The sequence below is a fragment of the Panulirus ornatus genome, chromosome 12 (genome assembly GCF_036320965.1).
Source record: "Panulirus ornatus isolate Po-2019 chromosome 12, ASM3632096v1, whole genome shotgun sequence".
In the NCBI taxonomy this organism is placed as follows: domain Eukaryota; kingdom Metazoa; phylum Arthropoda; class Malacostraca; order Decapoda; family Palinuridae; genus Panulirus; species Panulirus ornatus.
Window position 1 is genome coordinate 14,493,895 of NC_092235.1, and position 18,238 is coordinate 14,512,132.

At 39.9% G+C, this 18,238-nt stretch overlaps 1 protein-coding gene across 1 annotated transcript in view; it reads right to left on the bottom strand.

Annotated features, from left to right (window-relative positions):
- LOC139751789 (uncharacterized) overlaps positions 1-18,238 on the bottom strand; it is a 174,510-nt gene that overhangs the window by 39,349 nt on the left and 116,923 nt on the right. Inside the window, exon 3 of the mRNA XM_071667327.1 lies at positions 4,591-4,768. Within this exon, the coding sequence (XP_071523428.1) occupies positions 4,591-4,768 (178 nt within the window). The remainder of the gene's footprint in view (positions 1-4,590; positions 4,769-18,238) is intronic.

Genomic DNA, 18,238 nt, shown 5'->3' on the forward strand with positions numbered 1-18,238 from the left:
TTCTGGGAGCCTTGAAGAATGTGTGGAAGTCGAGAACATTATCTCGGAAAGCAAAAATGGGTATGTTTGAAGGAATAGTGGTTCCAACAATGTTGTATGGTTGCGAGGCGTGGGCTATGGATAGAGTTGTGCGCAGGAGGATGGATGTGCTGGAAATAAGATGTTTGAGGACAATGTGTGGTGTGAGGTGGTTTGATCGAGTAAGTAACGTAAGGGTAAGAGAGATGTGTGGAAATAAAAAGAGCGTGGTTGAGAGAGCAGAAGAGGGTGTTTTGAAATGGTTTGGGCACATGGAGAGAATGAGTGAGGAAAGATTGACCAAGAGGATATATGTGTCGGAGGTGGAGGGAACGAGGAGAAGAGGGAGACCAAATTGGAGGTGGAAAGATGGAGTGAAAAAGATTTTGTGTGATCGGGGCCTGAACATGCAGGAGGGTGAAAGGAGGGCAAGGAATAGAGTGAATTGGAGCGATGTGGTATACCGGGGTTGACGTGCTGTCAGTGGATTGAATCAAGGCATGTGAAGCGTCTGGGGTAAACCATGGAAAGCTGTGTAGGTATGTATATTTGCGTGTGTGGACGTATGTATATACATGTGTATGGGGGGTGGGTTGGGCCATTTCTTTCGTCTGTTTCCTTGCGCTACCTCGCAAATGCGGGAGACAGTGACAAAGCAAAAAACAAAAAATATATATATATATATATAAAATAATAGAAAAAAAAATATATATATATATATATATATATATATATATATATATATATATATATATATACACACACATATACATGTGAGTGTGTGTGTGTGTGTGTGTGTGCATCTGTGTGTGTTTGTATGTATATGTATAGGTATATATGTGAATGTGAGTAGAAGTTTCTTTCTTCATCTGTTTCCTGGTGCTACTTCGCTTATATGGGAAATGGTGAGGTAACGCAAGGGAAACAGACAAACAAGGCCACATTCGTTCACATTCAGTCTCTAGCTGTCATGTGTAATGCACCAAAGACCACAGCTCCCTATCCACATCCAGGCCTGACAGACCTTTCCATGGTTTACCCCAGGCATTTCACATGCCCTGGTTCAGTCCAGTGATAGCACATCACCCCTAGTATACCACATCATTCTAATTAACCTTATTTCTTGCACACCTCTCACTCTCCTGCATGTTTGGGCCTGGATCACTCAAAATATTTTTCATTCCATCCTTCTGCCTCTTATTTGGTCTTCTGCTTCTCCTTGCTCCCTCCATCTCTGACACATACATCCTCTTTGTCAACCTTTCCTCACTCATTCTCTCCATATATCCAAACCATTTCAACACACTCTCTTTTTATTACCACACATTTCTCTTTCTCTTTCATTACTTACTCGATCACACCACCTCACACCACATATTGTCCTCAAACATTTCATTTTCACTGCATCCACCCTCCTCCGCACAACCCTATCTATAGCCCATGCCTCACAACCATATTATATTGTTGGAACTACTATTCCTTCAAAAATATATGTATATTGTAGCCTGAATGCAGTACTTATTTTATTGACCAACCCCTAGGGGAAAATGAACAGCTGGGTTGACTGTGGATGAACTGCTGCACCTTGTGCGCTTGACCCTGCTTGGCCCATGAAGTTGTCATGGTCAGGAACACTAACCACTACATCACAGAGATATGTTATTTCAATGTCAGCATTTTTTTTAATCTTTTCTGCTAGTTCCACTTTTTCTCATTAGTTGTATACCTTAGCTTTTTCCTCTATTCCTTTTTTTCTGTTGTCATTTTTTCTATACCCTGGTATCTCTATTCATTACTATATTCTCTTTTGTTTTGCATCATTTCTGTAATTATTTTCTTCATACTCAGTGAGAAGACAACTGTAATTGATTTTGCAGTGCTCTTGTTAAAAACTTCATTCTAGTTTGTGTTCCCTGTCATACTGTATGCACTTTTCCCTTCTGTGTTATTCCACATTTACTCTCCTTTTCAGTTCCTACTTTATACTCTATAGTCATTTCTGTTGTGGTGTGTTATGAGATAATTGTTTTGGATACTTCATTATCTGCGATTAGTGTTATATCATTTGTAAATATTAAATTGATGGTGTTCTTGTCTCTAACTGGTTTATGTATAACCTGAATTTAGTTGTTCCGCATATGGCCAAAATATGTTAAGCTGGTCTCTTGTATGCTAATGCCTTATCTTGTTGGAATTTAAAGTTGCATCCAAATTCTATAACACCTTTTTTTCACTCTGTGAAAGTTAAATTGAAGTCACCTAGCCATATTATTGATTAATTCAGTTTGTGTATATTCTTCAGCATGTCCTTAGTTTTTTAATACTGTGCCAAACTCTGCCAATTTTGTTTTGGGTGGTATGTACTTTACAATGTTAGTTGTACTTTGGACTGGAGTGTATATTTCTAGTATTTCACATTTCTTGTGAGATAATCTCAATGTATTACTCACCTCTAAAACTTATTGTTGATATAAATTGTTACACCGCCTTGTCTTTGTCTCAGTAGCCCTATATGTCTAGTATCCTCCTAAATCATTTTTGCTTATGATGTTTTCATTCAGCCAGGATCCCAATAACAAGTATTATATTGTCCTGTGTTTGCTCCCTAAGATTTTTATCTTAATTCTGGCATTATCTGCAATTGAATTGTTTACATTCATATGTGATATTTTCCATGAATCACTTGTTCTCATTCAAATTCTTTTCTAGGGCCTGCTTGTTTTTGATAATCAGTCATTTGTACTCTATAGATTTTTATCTTCTAGTTTAGTAATTTTTCTGTTAGTTCCATCAGTCTCTGCTTAAGTAATAGTTTGCAACTGTGTTTTCACTATCAAACCTACTTTGTTCCTTTCTTGTACCATCATTTATATTTTTTCCTATGTTTCCAAATATATTATCTCTATTCTATCCATTCTTTTTCTGCTTCCTCATCTCACTTGGTTTTATTACTTCTTTCCAAAATCGTATATCATTCATTATTCCCTCTCATTTGAGTTGTCTCTGTCACCATTCTTGTTCTGTGTATCTTTCTTGATTTGAAATATTCCTTTTCACCAATTCATCTGATCCCATTTTTAATCCTTCTGGATGCAGAAATAAGCAACTATTACCCCAGTCGTGGGAAGTCATGTAGGATGAGATGGAAGAGGGTTGGAGAAAGAACTACTGCAGGTTACTGTGACATGAGAGCCAGCTGTGGAATTAGCCACCACTTTTCACTGAATGTTGTGGAGGGTGGTGCCAGGTGTCTCCATTGAAAGGGTGTGTGAGAGAACTGCCATATGCTTTGTCAATGTTGTGTTAGTAGTACAAGGTGTCTGAGAAAAGCCTATAGAGTTCCAGTCATATAATGCAAAAAAACTGACAACAAACAAATTTCCCTTTAAAATTTGGTACGAAATCTTTCAAAGGTATAGTGCCATGTACCACAAGTAGTGCCATGTACCACAAGTAGATGGTAGTACTACTAACAGTTCGTGCATGCATAACACTTAAAACACCATTCAGTCATGGTGTCACCACAGGAGAGATCACAATTTACAAAGCTGTTAATGGGGCTATATTGAATTGCACTAGTTCTCACTAAAATTTGACAAAATTTCCTACCAAAATTTGCAATGGGAAATACTGCATTTTAACATTGTTGATAAATATTAATGAATGAAACTCTAGAGGTTTTTCCTGGACTCACTGTATTGTGCAGGATGGAATATGTTGTTAGTTAAAGCTAAGAAGCATTGAATAAGGTGGTGGTGGAGTGGCTGGATGTGAAGCCATGTTGTGTTGGTGAGAGTGGGAAACTATGCTTCATTCTGTTGTGGATCAGTTTCCCATTGGGTTTGGATATTAAGGATTGCAATGGTATAGGTTGGTAGGAAGAGGGGAAGTTTGGTGGTTTGGAGGGATATGTGAGGTTACACCACCAGGGAAGCTCCAGAGGAACCCACACATCCCTGCCACTGGAAGTAGCGCAGCCTTGGGCTACAGAAACTTCTGGAAAGGTCCTAGGTGATATAACTTGTGAAGGATATGAAATAGAAGTATATAACGTTAAGAAATACGTAGAAACAGTAACTGTAGAGCTCTCTCTTCCTAATGTATCACAATGACAGACATCTGCTACCTCTCTTCCGAATATATCACAATGACAGACATCTGCTACCTCTCTTCTACAAATACAGGGTTCTGCTAAAATGTTATGTGATATAAGCCAGATTCCTTCATCAGACATTGGCTACAACATAAGTTTGCTCCTTAGAATTCAGACAACTTCTTAGACATCCTGCATGACATAAGTTCTCATTGTAAAGGCTAGAGTCCTTCTTAGACTTCCTGCACAACACACCTCACCTTTTACCACCACCATATTTCCCTGCCTATTAAAGCAGTCTCTTATGTCACCCCAAACTGCCGTGTTTCATAGCTCTTCCCAGAAAGCAGGTCTTGCTTTAATAGCTAAACAACACAACACCAATCATGCATCTTCCAACTTCACTAGCAAACCTTCCACCCCATACATCCTCACCACACTATACACCACACCAGCCTGATAGATCAATGAGTACTCACCAAGTTCCTTCAGCTCCTTATGCTTCTCCCGCAGTCTCTTTATGGCCATGTCGTCATACCATGAGCCACCAGGCACAATGGGCTTAAGCTCAGGAGGGAGCTCATCTGAACCATCCAACGACACTGTCATGGATGACCCTCCACCTACTACTGCTGCCAGCACCATCGTCAGCAACACCTGCAGGAGGGTACATGTGTACTTGGGGGTAGGTTTGGTTTGGAGCTTTACTTATGATTAGGGTAGAGAGGGTGTTATATGAGAAAATATATTTGGGGGAGGTTGGGGACTACAGTACACAGTTAGCCCTGGAGAAAAGTAGATTATGGCTTGAAGAGGAGACATTTTTGGTAAATTCTGCTGGGATGGGCTGCCCTTGAAGTTTTACAGTGGAAAGGGAAGAATTGTATTGACAGTTTGTGAAGACAATGGAAAAGGCATTTATTCTTAGAATTGTTTTTATTATGGAGGAGTGGAGAGTCTGTTGTTATGGTCTACTCTGTAATCAAAAGGTTATACAAAAGAGTTTATAAAAGAATGGGATGAAGTTTAATCAGACATTTTGTCATGGGAGAGAAAGAAGTTTTGCTCTTATATTCAGAAGATCAAAGAAAATGGTTGTATTGACAAACTCAGAAAACTTAAAAAAAGAAATTAGATTTTTCATTGACCTTGCAAACCTTTTGCACACCAGCCAAAATTATGAGAGTGGCCAATTTATGTGAATGGACTACTTTATAGACACTAGTGTGGAAATTTGGTAAGAGTGACCACATGCAGGGCAGCATCACTAATTTGGGCTGCCAGACTCAACCTGGCTCAGGCTAATGTTTTTTACCTTCTCTTTTTTTTATTCTCCTTTGCTATACCCATCCCTTACTTCTTGATGTAATCCTCCTCCTTCCCCTCCTCTCCTTACTGGCCTGTTCCTTTATTTTCTCCACTTCCTCCTCCTAATCCACTTTCTCCCCAATCCACCTGTCCTCCTTCCCCTGACACATCCCTTCCCTTCCTTTCCTCATCTGCTGCTTCTTCCCTTTCTCTTCTGTCTCACACACCCTCCTAATCATTGATACCTCTACTCCTTTCCTTCACCATACTTGTTTCTTGCCCCTCAGAAACTTTTCTTTTCCAGTATATTATTGGTAGAGATGGCATTTTTTCAGAGCAGACCAGAGTATGCTTATTCCTTTTCTGTGTGTGTTGATGTTGGTGTTGCTTAAAGACCTTTTGTCTTTGTATAGGTTAGGACTCTTTTATATCCTCAGTCAAGTTAGGGGGTTGCTAGAGATATAGGAACACAGAATTAGGTGCCTGACATATTATGCCATTTTTTAGGTAAATTTTGGTAGATGATTCTAAATATGCCATCAGTTTTTTCTATCAGCTCTGGTTATTGAGATATGATATACCCCTACTTGCTGTGCATACAACTGATCAGGCACAAGGATTGATGACTACAAACAAATCATCATTGTTGCCTTTTTGATAAAAAAAGAATGGCTTCATACAAGTAGAATTTGCTTATAAATGATTAAATTACTGTACATCCATAGAATCAGATAATGGTGAAACAAGCATAGAAAGTTATATATCACTGATACAATGTTCATTTACATCATGAAAGCAGTGTTTCAAAGACTTCTTGCGGTGAGCTGCCTCAGAACAATCACGTTGAATGGTCTAGCAGTAATCCGCCAACATATGGGTATCCCAGTGTCCCTGGTATGGGTATCCCAATGTCCCCAGTATGGGTATCCCAGTGTCCCCGGCATCTTTCTTTCATGGTTTTTAAATCTTGGTGGAATCGTTCACCCTGTTCCAGACTTAGGTCACCAAGGTTGTCTCAAAAACAATCTGAGTGGCTGTGGAGGTAATGCACTTTAATGCTCATTTTACAGTCAAGTTGATGGAAAGAAGAGAGCATGTCCTCCACTAGTTTGGAGTAGTTATCTGCTTTATGGTTCCCAAGAAAATTCCTTACAACCAGAGTGAATGAAGACCACGCATCTGCTTCAGCAGAGTTCATTGAATCTTGGAAATGTGGGTCTTTCATGAGTACCCTGATTTGCAGCCTGTCGAAAATACTTTCCTTCAGCTTCTCCATGCTCAGTGCTGGAAATTTTCTGCATATGTAGTCAAAGCAGTGTCCCCTTCTTTGTTCAAAGCCTTCACAAATTGTTTCATTAAACCTTGTTTAATGTGCAGTGGTGGTAAAATTAACTTTGTCAACCAAGGGTTATGTGATTACATTCTTTTCTACAACCACCATGTTTTCTCTCAGAGGCCATTGTTTTCTCACCCAGTGCTCATCCTTAGCTCTACTATCCCAGAGAAGATAAAGCAGGGATACCTGGTGTATCCACTCTGCTGATCCAGGAGAAAAGTCACCATCTTAAGATCCACACAGATTAGCCATTGGTGATTGTGGTATGATATCTTCTGTAAGACCAGGGTGATTATTTCAGTCATATTAGTTGAGTGACCAATTGAGATTGATCCAAATTTGTTGCCATCATGTAGAAGCACATGTTTTGAGCTCCACTTAGAACTGTCTATGCTCATGAGAGGTACATTATTGATGAGTGCTTTTTCCCAAAACTAGAGCTGCTAGAAGGAAACGAAGGTCATATTCAGTGGCATGAATATACCTGGAATCATGTCTAAAATCTGAGGCACCAAAAAAATTTAGATTTGTTCCCCAGCAACCACTGATCGTGAAAGCAACATTTTATGTGTGATTATCATTCTGCATACTATCCAGTACATATGTAAATTCATATTTGGTTGCTAGAAATACTATGACCATATCATCCAAAGGTTTCGTCATCCTGTACTATACTGCACTGAAAGCCCATTCATGGCATTATCATGTATTGTGTGTCAATGTGTTGTGTCTTCTTGTATAACTCCCATATACTGTGTTGCTTCATACTCTGTCTGCTTTACCGCTATGTATATTTTTTACCCTTTAAGTTGGAAGGTCTGACGAGTATATGGTGTGGGAGGTAAGTCTCTAGAAGCAATGAGAAACTTTTATCAAGGGTGTAAGGCATGTGTACAAGTAGAAAGAGAGGAGAGCAATTAGTTCCCAGTGAATGTCGGTTTGTGGCAGGGGTGTGTGATGTCCCCATGGTTGTTTAATTTGTTTATGAATTGGGTGGTTGAGGTAAATGCAAGAGTTTTGGAAAGAAGGGGGAGTATGCAGTCTGTTGGGGATGAGAGGGCCTGGAAAGTGAGTCAGTTGTTCGCCAATGATATAGCACTGTTGGCTGATTCGAGTGAAAAACTGCAATTGTTGGTGACTGAGTTTGGAAGTGTTTGAAAGGAGAAAGTTGAGAGTGAATGTGAATAAGAGTAAGGTTATTTGGTTCAGCAGGGTTGAAGAACAAGTTAGTTGGGATGTGAGTTTGAGTGAATGGAACCATTGAAGTGGAAATGAGTCACAGGGTGGGGGAGGGGGCGATGGTTCTGGGAGCAATGAAGAATGTGTGGAAAGAAAGAACATTATCTCGAAGAGTGAAAATGAGAATGTTCCAACAATATTATATGGTTGCGAGGCATGGACTATTGATAAGGTTGTACGGAGGAGGGTGGATGTGTTGGAAATGAAATGTTTGAGGACAGTATGTGGTGTGAGGTGGTTTGATTGAGTAGGTAATGAAAGGGTAAGAGAGATGTGTGGCCGTAAAAAGAGTGTGGTAGAGAGAGGAAAAGAGGGTGGGGAGAAATGTTTTGGACATATGGAGAGAATGAGTGAGGAAAGGTTGACAAAGAGGATATATGTGTCAGAGGTGGAGGGAACAAGAAGTAGAATACCAAATTAAAGGTGGAAGGATGGAGTGAAAAGGATTTTGAGTGATCAGGGCTTGAACATGCAGGAGGGTGAGACACATGCAAGGAGTAGAGTAAATTGGAATGATGTGGTATACTGGGGATGACGTGCTGTCAGTGGACTGAACCAGTCACCTACTTCTGCAGTTTCTTACTCGAATCAGCCACTAAAGCTGTATCATCAGTGACCAACAACTGACTCATTTTCCAGGCTCTTTCATCCCCAACAGACTGCATAATCATGCCTCTTTCCATAACCTTTGCATTTACCCCCTAACCACTCCATCCATAAACAAATCAAACACCTACAGGGACCTTCACTGGGAACCAATCACTCTCTTCTCTTCCAACTTATACACATGCCTTATATCCTTGGTAAAAACTTTTCACTGCTTCTAGCAGCATACCTCCCTTACCATATGATCTTAAGACCTTCTACAAAGCATATCTATCAGCCCTATCATATGCCTTCTCAAGATCCAGAAATGCCACATACAAACCCATCTGTTTTTCTAAGTTTTTCTCACACACATTCTTCAAAGCAAACACCCAATCCACACATCCTCTACCACTTTTGAAACCACACTGCTCGTCCCAAAGGGGCAACTGGTGGGATGTCTAATCATTACCTGTGAAGGCAAGATGGAACTTTATAGAGGCTTTAGTGAAAAAAATGTAATAATATAGGTGAGAAGATAATGGTGAAAGTAAGTGAGCTTGAAAAAGAGCCTGTGTGAGGAGTTACCAGGAAAAACTGACTGTAGAATGGCAAAATGCAAGAGTAAATGAAGCTAAGGGAGTGGGTGAGGAATGGGAGGTATTTACATAAGCAGTTCTGGCATACGTGAAATTAGTATGTGGCATGCAGAAAGTGGGAAAAAGGGTAATAAGAGGCAAGATGAGGAAGTTAAGTTACGAGTATGCATGACTGAGAGATGCCCAGGAGAAAGTGGCCGGAGGTCAAGAGGAAGGTGTATGGGCTGAAAAAGAGCTCATATGAGAGTTGGGGTTAACAAGTATCCACAAACTTCAGGGTGAATAAGAAGCAGTTTTGGAAGGAGGATAATAGTGTGAGAATAACAAGAGAACAAATGGGAACATCGATAAAGGGGTCAACTAGGGAAGAGAAGGAGTGAGTATTTAGAAGTATTATTGAATGTGTTTGATGATATTGTCAAGTCCAGCAACACCTGTATGTTTGACATACATTCCACACTCTATTCACTTTTCAAAATGATTGACTGTCATCTCTTACATCATCGTCAAGGACTTCCATTTAACCCCTATACAGAGAAGGACACAATAGGCACCCTCTTCCCACAGTATAAAAGACACCATGACTAAGTCGATACTGGTCGCCTTCACCAACATTACTGGGGGTCACTTTTGGAGGCTGTTTGAACTTGCAGGTCATGGTGTTTGGGAAGGGAGGGTTCAGGTGGAAGTAGGGTTGGGATAGGAAGTGGAAGGCATAATGTCTGAGAGGAAGTAATCTCAGCTAGTAAGTCCAGAGGGAGTACTGTAATGTAGAGTTTGTCATGGTGTCAACATTTGGAGCACTGTCCTACAAGAAGAGGAGAAAACATTTGTGTATGCAAGAGTAGATATATATGATTTATGTGCAGACGCATATTCACACACTAAATGAATGACTTGCCAGAAGCAAGTATGTTTCCAGATGACATAAAGGTCACAATGACTTGCCAGAAGATATGGACTCCTGTGAGTATGTTTCCAGATGACATAAAGGTCAAAATGACTTGCCAGAAGGCATGGACTCCTGTGAGTATCTTTCCAGATGACATAAAGGTCACGGTGACTTGCCAGAAGGTATGGACTCGTACGAATATGTTTCCAGACAACACAAAAGTCACAAGGAAAGTGGAAAGTGAGGAGGATAGCATGGTCTTACAAAGTTGGTATGAAACACGGTTGATGAATTTTGTCCAGTAATGAGACTGGGAAGAAGTGAAAGAAGAGCCCAATATGAATATTATATAACAGGAAATAAGCTTCAAGAATCTTTGTGTGAGAGGTACTTGGGAGTTGACATCATCCCTAACCTGTCTCCAGAGTCCCATGGATGGAGAATAGTAAAGGAGACAAAGTGTCTGGTGAAAAATATTAGAATAGCATTCACCTATATGGAAAAGAAAGTATTTTGCAGCTGTTCACATCCTACAGAAGGCCAAAATTAGAATATGCTTCTCAGGTTTGATTACTGCATGTAAAGAAACAAAAAGAGCTAATAGAGAAAGCCCAGAGGAGAGCAACAGAGTTGGTACCAGAATTAAAAGAGCTGAGTCATGGAAAGGTAAGATGCCTTAAATTTGGCCTCCATGGAAGAGAGAAGATTGATGGGTGACTTGTTCACAACCTTTAGATTTTTACTTCAGATTGATAACATAAAGAGTGAACAAATTTGAAGTTAAACAAGAAACTTAAAAAGATATAAAGAGGTGTTTTTTACAGTGTAAGAGTCATTGGAAGATGAACTGACAGAGAATGTTGTGTATGCAGACAGCATACAGAAATTTAAAAAGCTTTATGATAGTAGAGAATGTTCAAGAGATGGGGCCATATAATTGTAAAGCTTCCTCCTTATATTACAAACAGGTAAATACAAACAGCAGCAGCAGCTATTCTACCAGGTTCAGAGGGACTACAGCTTTGTAAGAATGTTGTACTAGTTACGAGAGGGAGTAGGTTATTAAGGGATCCTAGAATTAAATATGTTTTTGATATAACAATTCTTAGTGGTAGAGCGATCAAGCAGTGGGAATGGGAAGACCAGAAAATTTCCACCAAATGATCTGGCGTTCGGTCAAGTTCAGTATTCAGACTAGCCAGTCACACAGAGGTAGACAGAGCCTGTTGTCAGGCACACACATTCAGGTAAACTAGGCATGAATTTTGAATTGAGTTAAACAAATGAAAACAGATAAGGGAAACTATCATGATCAAACAGTCGTAACTAGATCCACAAGAAGGCGAATAGGGGATAAGGGCCATGCAGGCCTTAAAGAGGATGAAGAAAATAAATGGAGAAATTAAGGATGATTCATCTGAGACAACAAGGCTGGATTTATTACTAGAGATGATTGAGAAACAGGATCAGAAACTGTTACAGTTGAGGAGGAAATAGAGAAAGTGACTTGAATCAGAAATCATGAAAATGTCATCATCTGGATGTAGGAGAGACCATTAGACAATAGAAAATACTCATAACACTGTACAGAAATTACTGATAACATTGGCAGGCTGAGGATCAGAATAATTTTCTGAGGTTGTTCAGCAGACTCTGAGAATGACTGATGCTATGGAATAGAGACCTGGGGACATTGGAACAGAGTTACAGAAGGAATTAAGGGAATCTGTAGAAAGAATATACATTTTTAGAGATTAAATCTTCAAAAGGAGTGCAGAGCATACAGCATCAGGGCATGTTGGCAAAAAGGAGATTTTAGAGAAAGCAAAAGACTTAGAGGTTGATAAGTCAATGCTGTAGGATTAAGCAAAATGGTGGGTTGAACAAAAAATAGGGAAGGTTAATGAAGCTGGAGGCTAGTGGGTATAAATCACAGATGATTTTTGGAATAGAAGGTTATATTTAAGACTAATAGGGAAGGGTGGAGACAGAAAGAATCCACAGTAGAACACTACTAGACCATAGAAAATGCCACACATATTTTTCGTGATAATAGAGAAGAGAAGTATGCAATCAGTACATAAGGAAATATCCAATTATGTCTGATTTAGAGACATCTAGCCAGGAGGTACTTATGTGGGCTAAGAAACTTAAAAACAAGATGAAGTTCAGTATTTTTCAGAGGTGATAGACCAAGTGAAGAGAGGGACAAAAGCATAGAATACAGTCTGAAGGTAAAACAAACAAGAGATACCAGATGAGGCAAAAGGCAGAACAGTGCCACAGAGATATCAGAAATGTTATATGTTGGAAATGCCATGGTGAAAGCAATTTATACATAAGTAGATGGGCTTGTAGAAAATGGCAAAGAGCTGGAACTTAAATATCATGTAAGGAAAAGTGAATTTGATGTTGGATCTGTGGAAACAAAACTTACTGAAGACATAAAACCTATGTGTTTTCCAGAGGGGATAGATTATAACAAAGGAGGATAAGAAAGCCCTAAGTTTCAGGAAATATTGGTAGATTGCTGGTTCACTCTTTATTTAACTGGGAAAGTAACTGAAGGAAATAAGTGCACAATGATGTTAACACATAATCCTTTGAGGAATTTTAATGAACTGGAACAAACATAGAGATAATTAATGACCAATCAGGATGGTACATGAAGCAGTAAAATATACTCTTAGAGATTATCAGGGATTACCAGTAAAGTGCTAGTAATGGGGAATATTGATTGACAAGAGACTGATTCAGGAAATATGGACTCTTATGGAAACAAAGAGGCATGGAGACAAATTTTTGGGTATGTATACTGGAAAATTTCCTATACCAGTATGTCACAAAGCTTATCAAGATCAGAGGGACTGATTAACCATCATTAATAGATGTAGTCTTCATGCATAGTAATTGTGGATACTGAGAATATCATATATGATACACCAGGTGGATAACATAATCATATAATGATAGAATTTGATTATGTTGTAAATGAGGAAGTGAAAAGTGGGAAAAATTAAGTCTTTCTCAAGAGGAGATATAAATTAAACAGAGCTCAGCAATTTGTGTGGTGACATCAGTTGGGAGATTTAGGGAAATTTACCAAGGAACAAGAGCATGGGTACCTTTAGCTTCAAATACAGAGGCATAGGTCAGTAGAAGATATCAGAATACAAAGGAGCCTAGGGTGTGCTGTGGATAAGATACAGGGAGCACCCCAGCCAGCCAGCATTTTTAAAGTATAAGAGAGCAAGAGACAAATATGGCATAACAAAAAAGAAGGTACAAAAAAACTTTGGAAAGAAAAATGTAAACAAAGCAGGAGACAGTCCGGACCTTTTCCACAAATTCATATGGGGCAAAGTGTCAAAGAGCAGCTGATAAGGAGGAGGGATCCAGAGTGGAGACCTTTTGAGGATAATGCAAGAAATTTCGTGACAAGCCGAAAAGTAAAAGATCCCATGGCACCAACACCAATGTGATGGAATGGGGAGGAAGTATTGGAAAACATTGAAATATCTACAAAAGACAACCAAAATACTAAAGGGTCTTGATCCTCACAAAGCTCATGGCCCTGATGAAATTTCTCTACAGATGCTGAGGATTTTTGACCAGAAACATTTGATAAACTGCATAAAATGTTGACCAAGATATCACCAGAGAAAAGTAAAGGGACCATTCACTGCAAGTTGGGCATATATTTTAAGGTATATTTTTTCCCATTCACTGTGGCAGAGGCATGTACCAGTACATTATTAATTCTTAAATTGGTCACCTCTAACTCAAGGTAATATATATGGCCATTGGTGCTTCTACTAGTATCTCAAGCTTTGTTTCTGGGAACTAAAGCCTAAACATTTCCCAAATACTGGATGGTATGTATGTGATGTCTAGCAAATGTGAACAAGATCGGCACCTTGATGGAATGCAATTATTTTTGAAGTTCTCATTCATACAAGACTATTGGAAATTTTGGTGAAAAATATTTGGTATTCATATGTATTGAGGAGAAAATACATAGATTAATACCACAAATATATTTACACAGGTCTGAAATACTCCTGCAAGCCTCATACACCTGGAAGCAGAGCAGCTTAACAATAAAGGACTCAAAGCAGATGTAAAAAATGTTCTCACAAAGTTGAGTTGTATATCATATCATACAGAAAATCAATCATGATAACGAACTTGATATGTATGTGCATATATATATACCTGGGGATAGGGGAGAAAGAATACTTCCCACGCATTCCTCACGTGTCGTAGAAGGTGACTAAAGGGGACGGGAGTGGGGGGCCAGAAACCCTCCCCTCCTTGTATTTTAACTTTCTAAAAGGGGAAACAGAAGAAGGAGTCACGCGAGGAGTGCTCATCCTCCTCGAAGGCTCAGATTCGGGAGTCTGAATGTGTGTGGATGTAACAAAGATGAGAAAAAAGGAGAGATAGGTAGTATGTTTGAGGAAAGGAACCTGGATATTTTGGCTCTGAGTGAAACGAAGCTCAAGGGTAAAGGGAAAGAGTGGTTTGGGAATGTCTTGGGAGTAAAGTCAGGGGTTCGTGAGAGGACAAGAGCAAGGGAAGGAGTAGCACTACTCCTGAATCAGGAGTTGTGGGAGTATGTGATAGAGTGTAAGAAAGTAAATTCTAGATTGATATGGGTAAAACTGAAAGTTGATGGAGAGAGATGGGTGATTATTGGTGCATATGCACCTGGGCATGAGAAGAAAGATCATGAGAGGCAAGTGTTTTGGGAGCAGCTGAATGAGTCTGTTAGTGGTTTTGATGCACAAGACCAGGTTATAGTGATGGGTGATTTGAATGCAAAGGTGAGTAATGTGGCAGTTGAGGGAATAATTGGTATACATGGAGTGTTCAGTGTTGTAAATGGAAATGGTGAAGAGCTTGTAGATTTATGTGCTGAAAAAGGACTGGTGATTGGGAATACCTGGTTTAAAAAGCGAGATATACATAAGTATACATATGTAAGTAGGAGAGATGGCCAGAGAGCGTTATTGGATTACGTGTTAATTGATAAACGCACGAAAGAGAGACTTTTCGATGTTAATGTGCTGAGATGTGCAACTGGAGGGATGTCTAATCATTATCTTGTGGAGGCGAAGGTGAAGATTTGTGGGGGGTTTCAGAAAAGAAGAGACAATGTTGGGGTGAAGAGAGTTGTGAGAGTAAGTGAGCTTGGGAAGGAGACTTGTGTGAGGAAGTACCAGGAGAGACTGAGTACAGAATGGAAAAAGGTGAGAACAAAGGAGGTAAGGGGAGTGGGGGAGGAATGGGATGTATTTAGGGAAGAAGTGATGGCTTGCGCAAAAGATGCTTGTGGCATGAGAAGCGTGGGAGGTGGGTTGATTAGAAAAGGTAGTGAGTGGTGGGATGAAGAAGTAAGATTATTAGTGAAGGAGAAGGGAGAGGCATTTGGACGATTTTTGCAGGGAGAAAATGCAAATGAGTGGAAGAGGTATAAAAGAAAGAGGCAGGAGGTCATGCGAAAGGTGCAAGAGGTGAAATAAAAGGGCAAATGAGAGTTGGGGTGAGAAAGTATCATTAAATTTCAGGGAGAATAAAAAGATGTTTTGGAAGGAGGTAAATAAAGTGCATAAGACAAGGAGGCAAATGGGAACTTCAGTGAAGTGCGCTTATGGGGAGGTGATAAAAAGTAGTGGTGATGTGAGAAGGAGATGGAGTGAGTATTTTGAAGGTTTGTTGAATGTGTTTGATGATAGAGTGGAAGATATAGGGTGTTTTGGTCGAGGTGGTGTGCAAAGTGAGAGGGTTAGGGAAAATGATTTGGTAAATAGAGAAGAGGTAGTAAAAGCTTTACGGAAGATGAAAGCCAGCAAGGCAGCAGGTTTGGATGGTATTGCAGTGGAATTTATTAAAAAAGGGGGTGACTGTATTGTTGACTGGTTGGTAAGGTTATTTAATGTATGTATGATTCATGGTGGGGTGCCTGAGGATTGGCGAAATGCTTCCATAGTGCCATTGTACAAAGGCAAAGGGGATAAGAGTGAGTGCTCAAATTACAGAGGTATAAGTTTGTTGAGTATTCCTGGGAAATTATATGGGAGGGTATTGATTGAGTGGGTGAAGGCATGTACAGAGCATCAGATTGGGGAAGAGCAGTGTGGTTTCAGAAGTGGTAGAGGATGTGTGGATCAGGTGTTTGCTTTGAAGAATGTATGTGAGAAATACTTAGAAAAGCAAATGGATTTGTATGTAGCATTTATGGATCTGGAGAAGGCATATGATAGAGTTGATAGAGATGCTCTGTGGAAGGTTTTAAGAATATATGGTGTGGGAGGAAAGTTGTTAGAAGCAGTGAAAAGTTTTTATCGAGGATGTAAGGCATGTGTACGTGTAGGAAGAGAGGAAAGTGATTGGTTCTGAGTGAATGTAGGTTTGCGGCAGGGATGTGTGATGTCTCCATGGTTGTTTAATTTGTTTATGGATGGGGTTGTTAGGGAGGTGAATGCAAGAATTTTGGAAAGAGGGGCAAGTATGCAGTCTGTTGTGGATGAGAGAGCTTGGGAAGTGAGTCAGTTGTTGTTCGCTGATGATACAGCGCTGGTGGCTAATTCATGTAAGAAACTGCAGAAGCTGGTGACTGAGTTTGGTAAAGTGTGTGAAAGAAGAAAGTTAAGAGTAAATTTGAATAAGAGCAAGGTTAATAGGTACAGTAGGGCTGAGGGTCAAGTCAATTGGGAGGTAAGTTTGAATGGAGAAAAACTGGAGGAAGTAAAGTGTTTTAGATATCTGGGAGTGGATTTGACAGCGGATGGAACCATGGAATTGGAAGTGAATCATAGGGTGGGGGAGGGGGCAAAAATTCTGGGAGCCTTGAAGAATGTTTGGAAGTCGAGAACATTATCTCGGAAAGGAAAAATGGGTATGTTTAAGGGAATAGTGGTTCCAACAATGTTGTATGGTTGCGAGGCGTGGGCTATGGATAGAGTTGTGCGCAGGAGGGTGGATGTGCTGGAAATGAGATGTATGAGGACAATATGTGGTGTGAGGTAGTTTGATCGAGTAAGTAATGTAAGGGTAAGAGAGATGTGTGGAAATAAAAAGAGCATGGTTGAGACAGCACAAGAGGGTGTTTTGAAATGGTTTGGTCAAATGGAGAGAATGAGTGAGGAAAGATTGACCAAGAGGATATATGTGTCAGAGGTGTAGGGAACGAGGAGAAGTGGGAGACCAAATTGGAGGTGGAAAGATGGAGTGAAAACGATTTTGAGTGATCGGAGCCTGAACATGCAGGAGGGTGAAAGGCGTACAAGGAATAGAGTGAATTGGAACGATGTGGTATACCGGGGTCGACGTGCTGTCAATGGATTGAACCAGGGTATGTGAAGCGTCTGGGGTAAACCATGGAAAGTTGTGTGGGGCCTGGATGTGGAAAGGGAGCTGTGGTTTCGGTGCATTATTACATGACAGCTAGAGACTGAGTGTGAACGAATGGGGCCTTTGGTGGCCTTTGGTGTCTTTTCCTAGCGCTAACTCGCACACATGAGGGGGGAGGGGTTTGTTATTCCATGTGTGGCGAGGTGGCAATGGGAACAAATAAAGGCAGACAGTATGAATTATGTACATGTGTATATATGTATATGTCTATATATGTCTGTGTGTATATATATGTGTACTTTCAGATGTATAGGTATGTATATTTGCGTGTGTGGACATGTATGTATATACATGTGTATGTGGGCGGGTTGGGCCATTCTTTCGTCTGTTTCCTTGCGCTACCTTGCTAACGCGGGAGACACTGACAAAGCAAAATAAATGAATAAATATATATATATATATATATATATATATATATATATATATATATATATATATATATATATATATATATATATATATATTTTTTTTTTCTTTTTTTTTTTTTTTCTTTTTTTTTTTTGCCGCTGTCTCCCGCGTTTGCGAGGTAGCGCAAGGAAACAGACGAAAGAAATGGCCCAACCCACCCCCATACACATGCCTTGATTCAATCCACTGACAGCACGTCAACCCCGGTATACCACATCGCTCCAATTCACTCTATTCTTTGCCCTCCTTTCACCCTCCTGCATGTTCAGGCCCCGATCACACAAAATCTTTTTCACTCCATCTTTCCACCTCCAATTTGGTCTCCCTCTTCTCCTCGTTCCCTC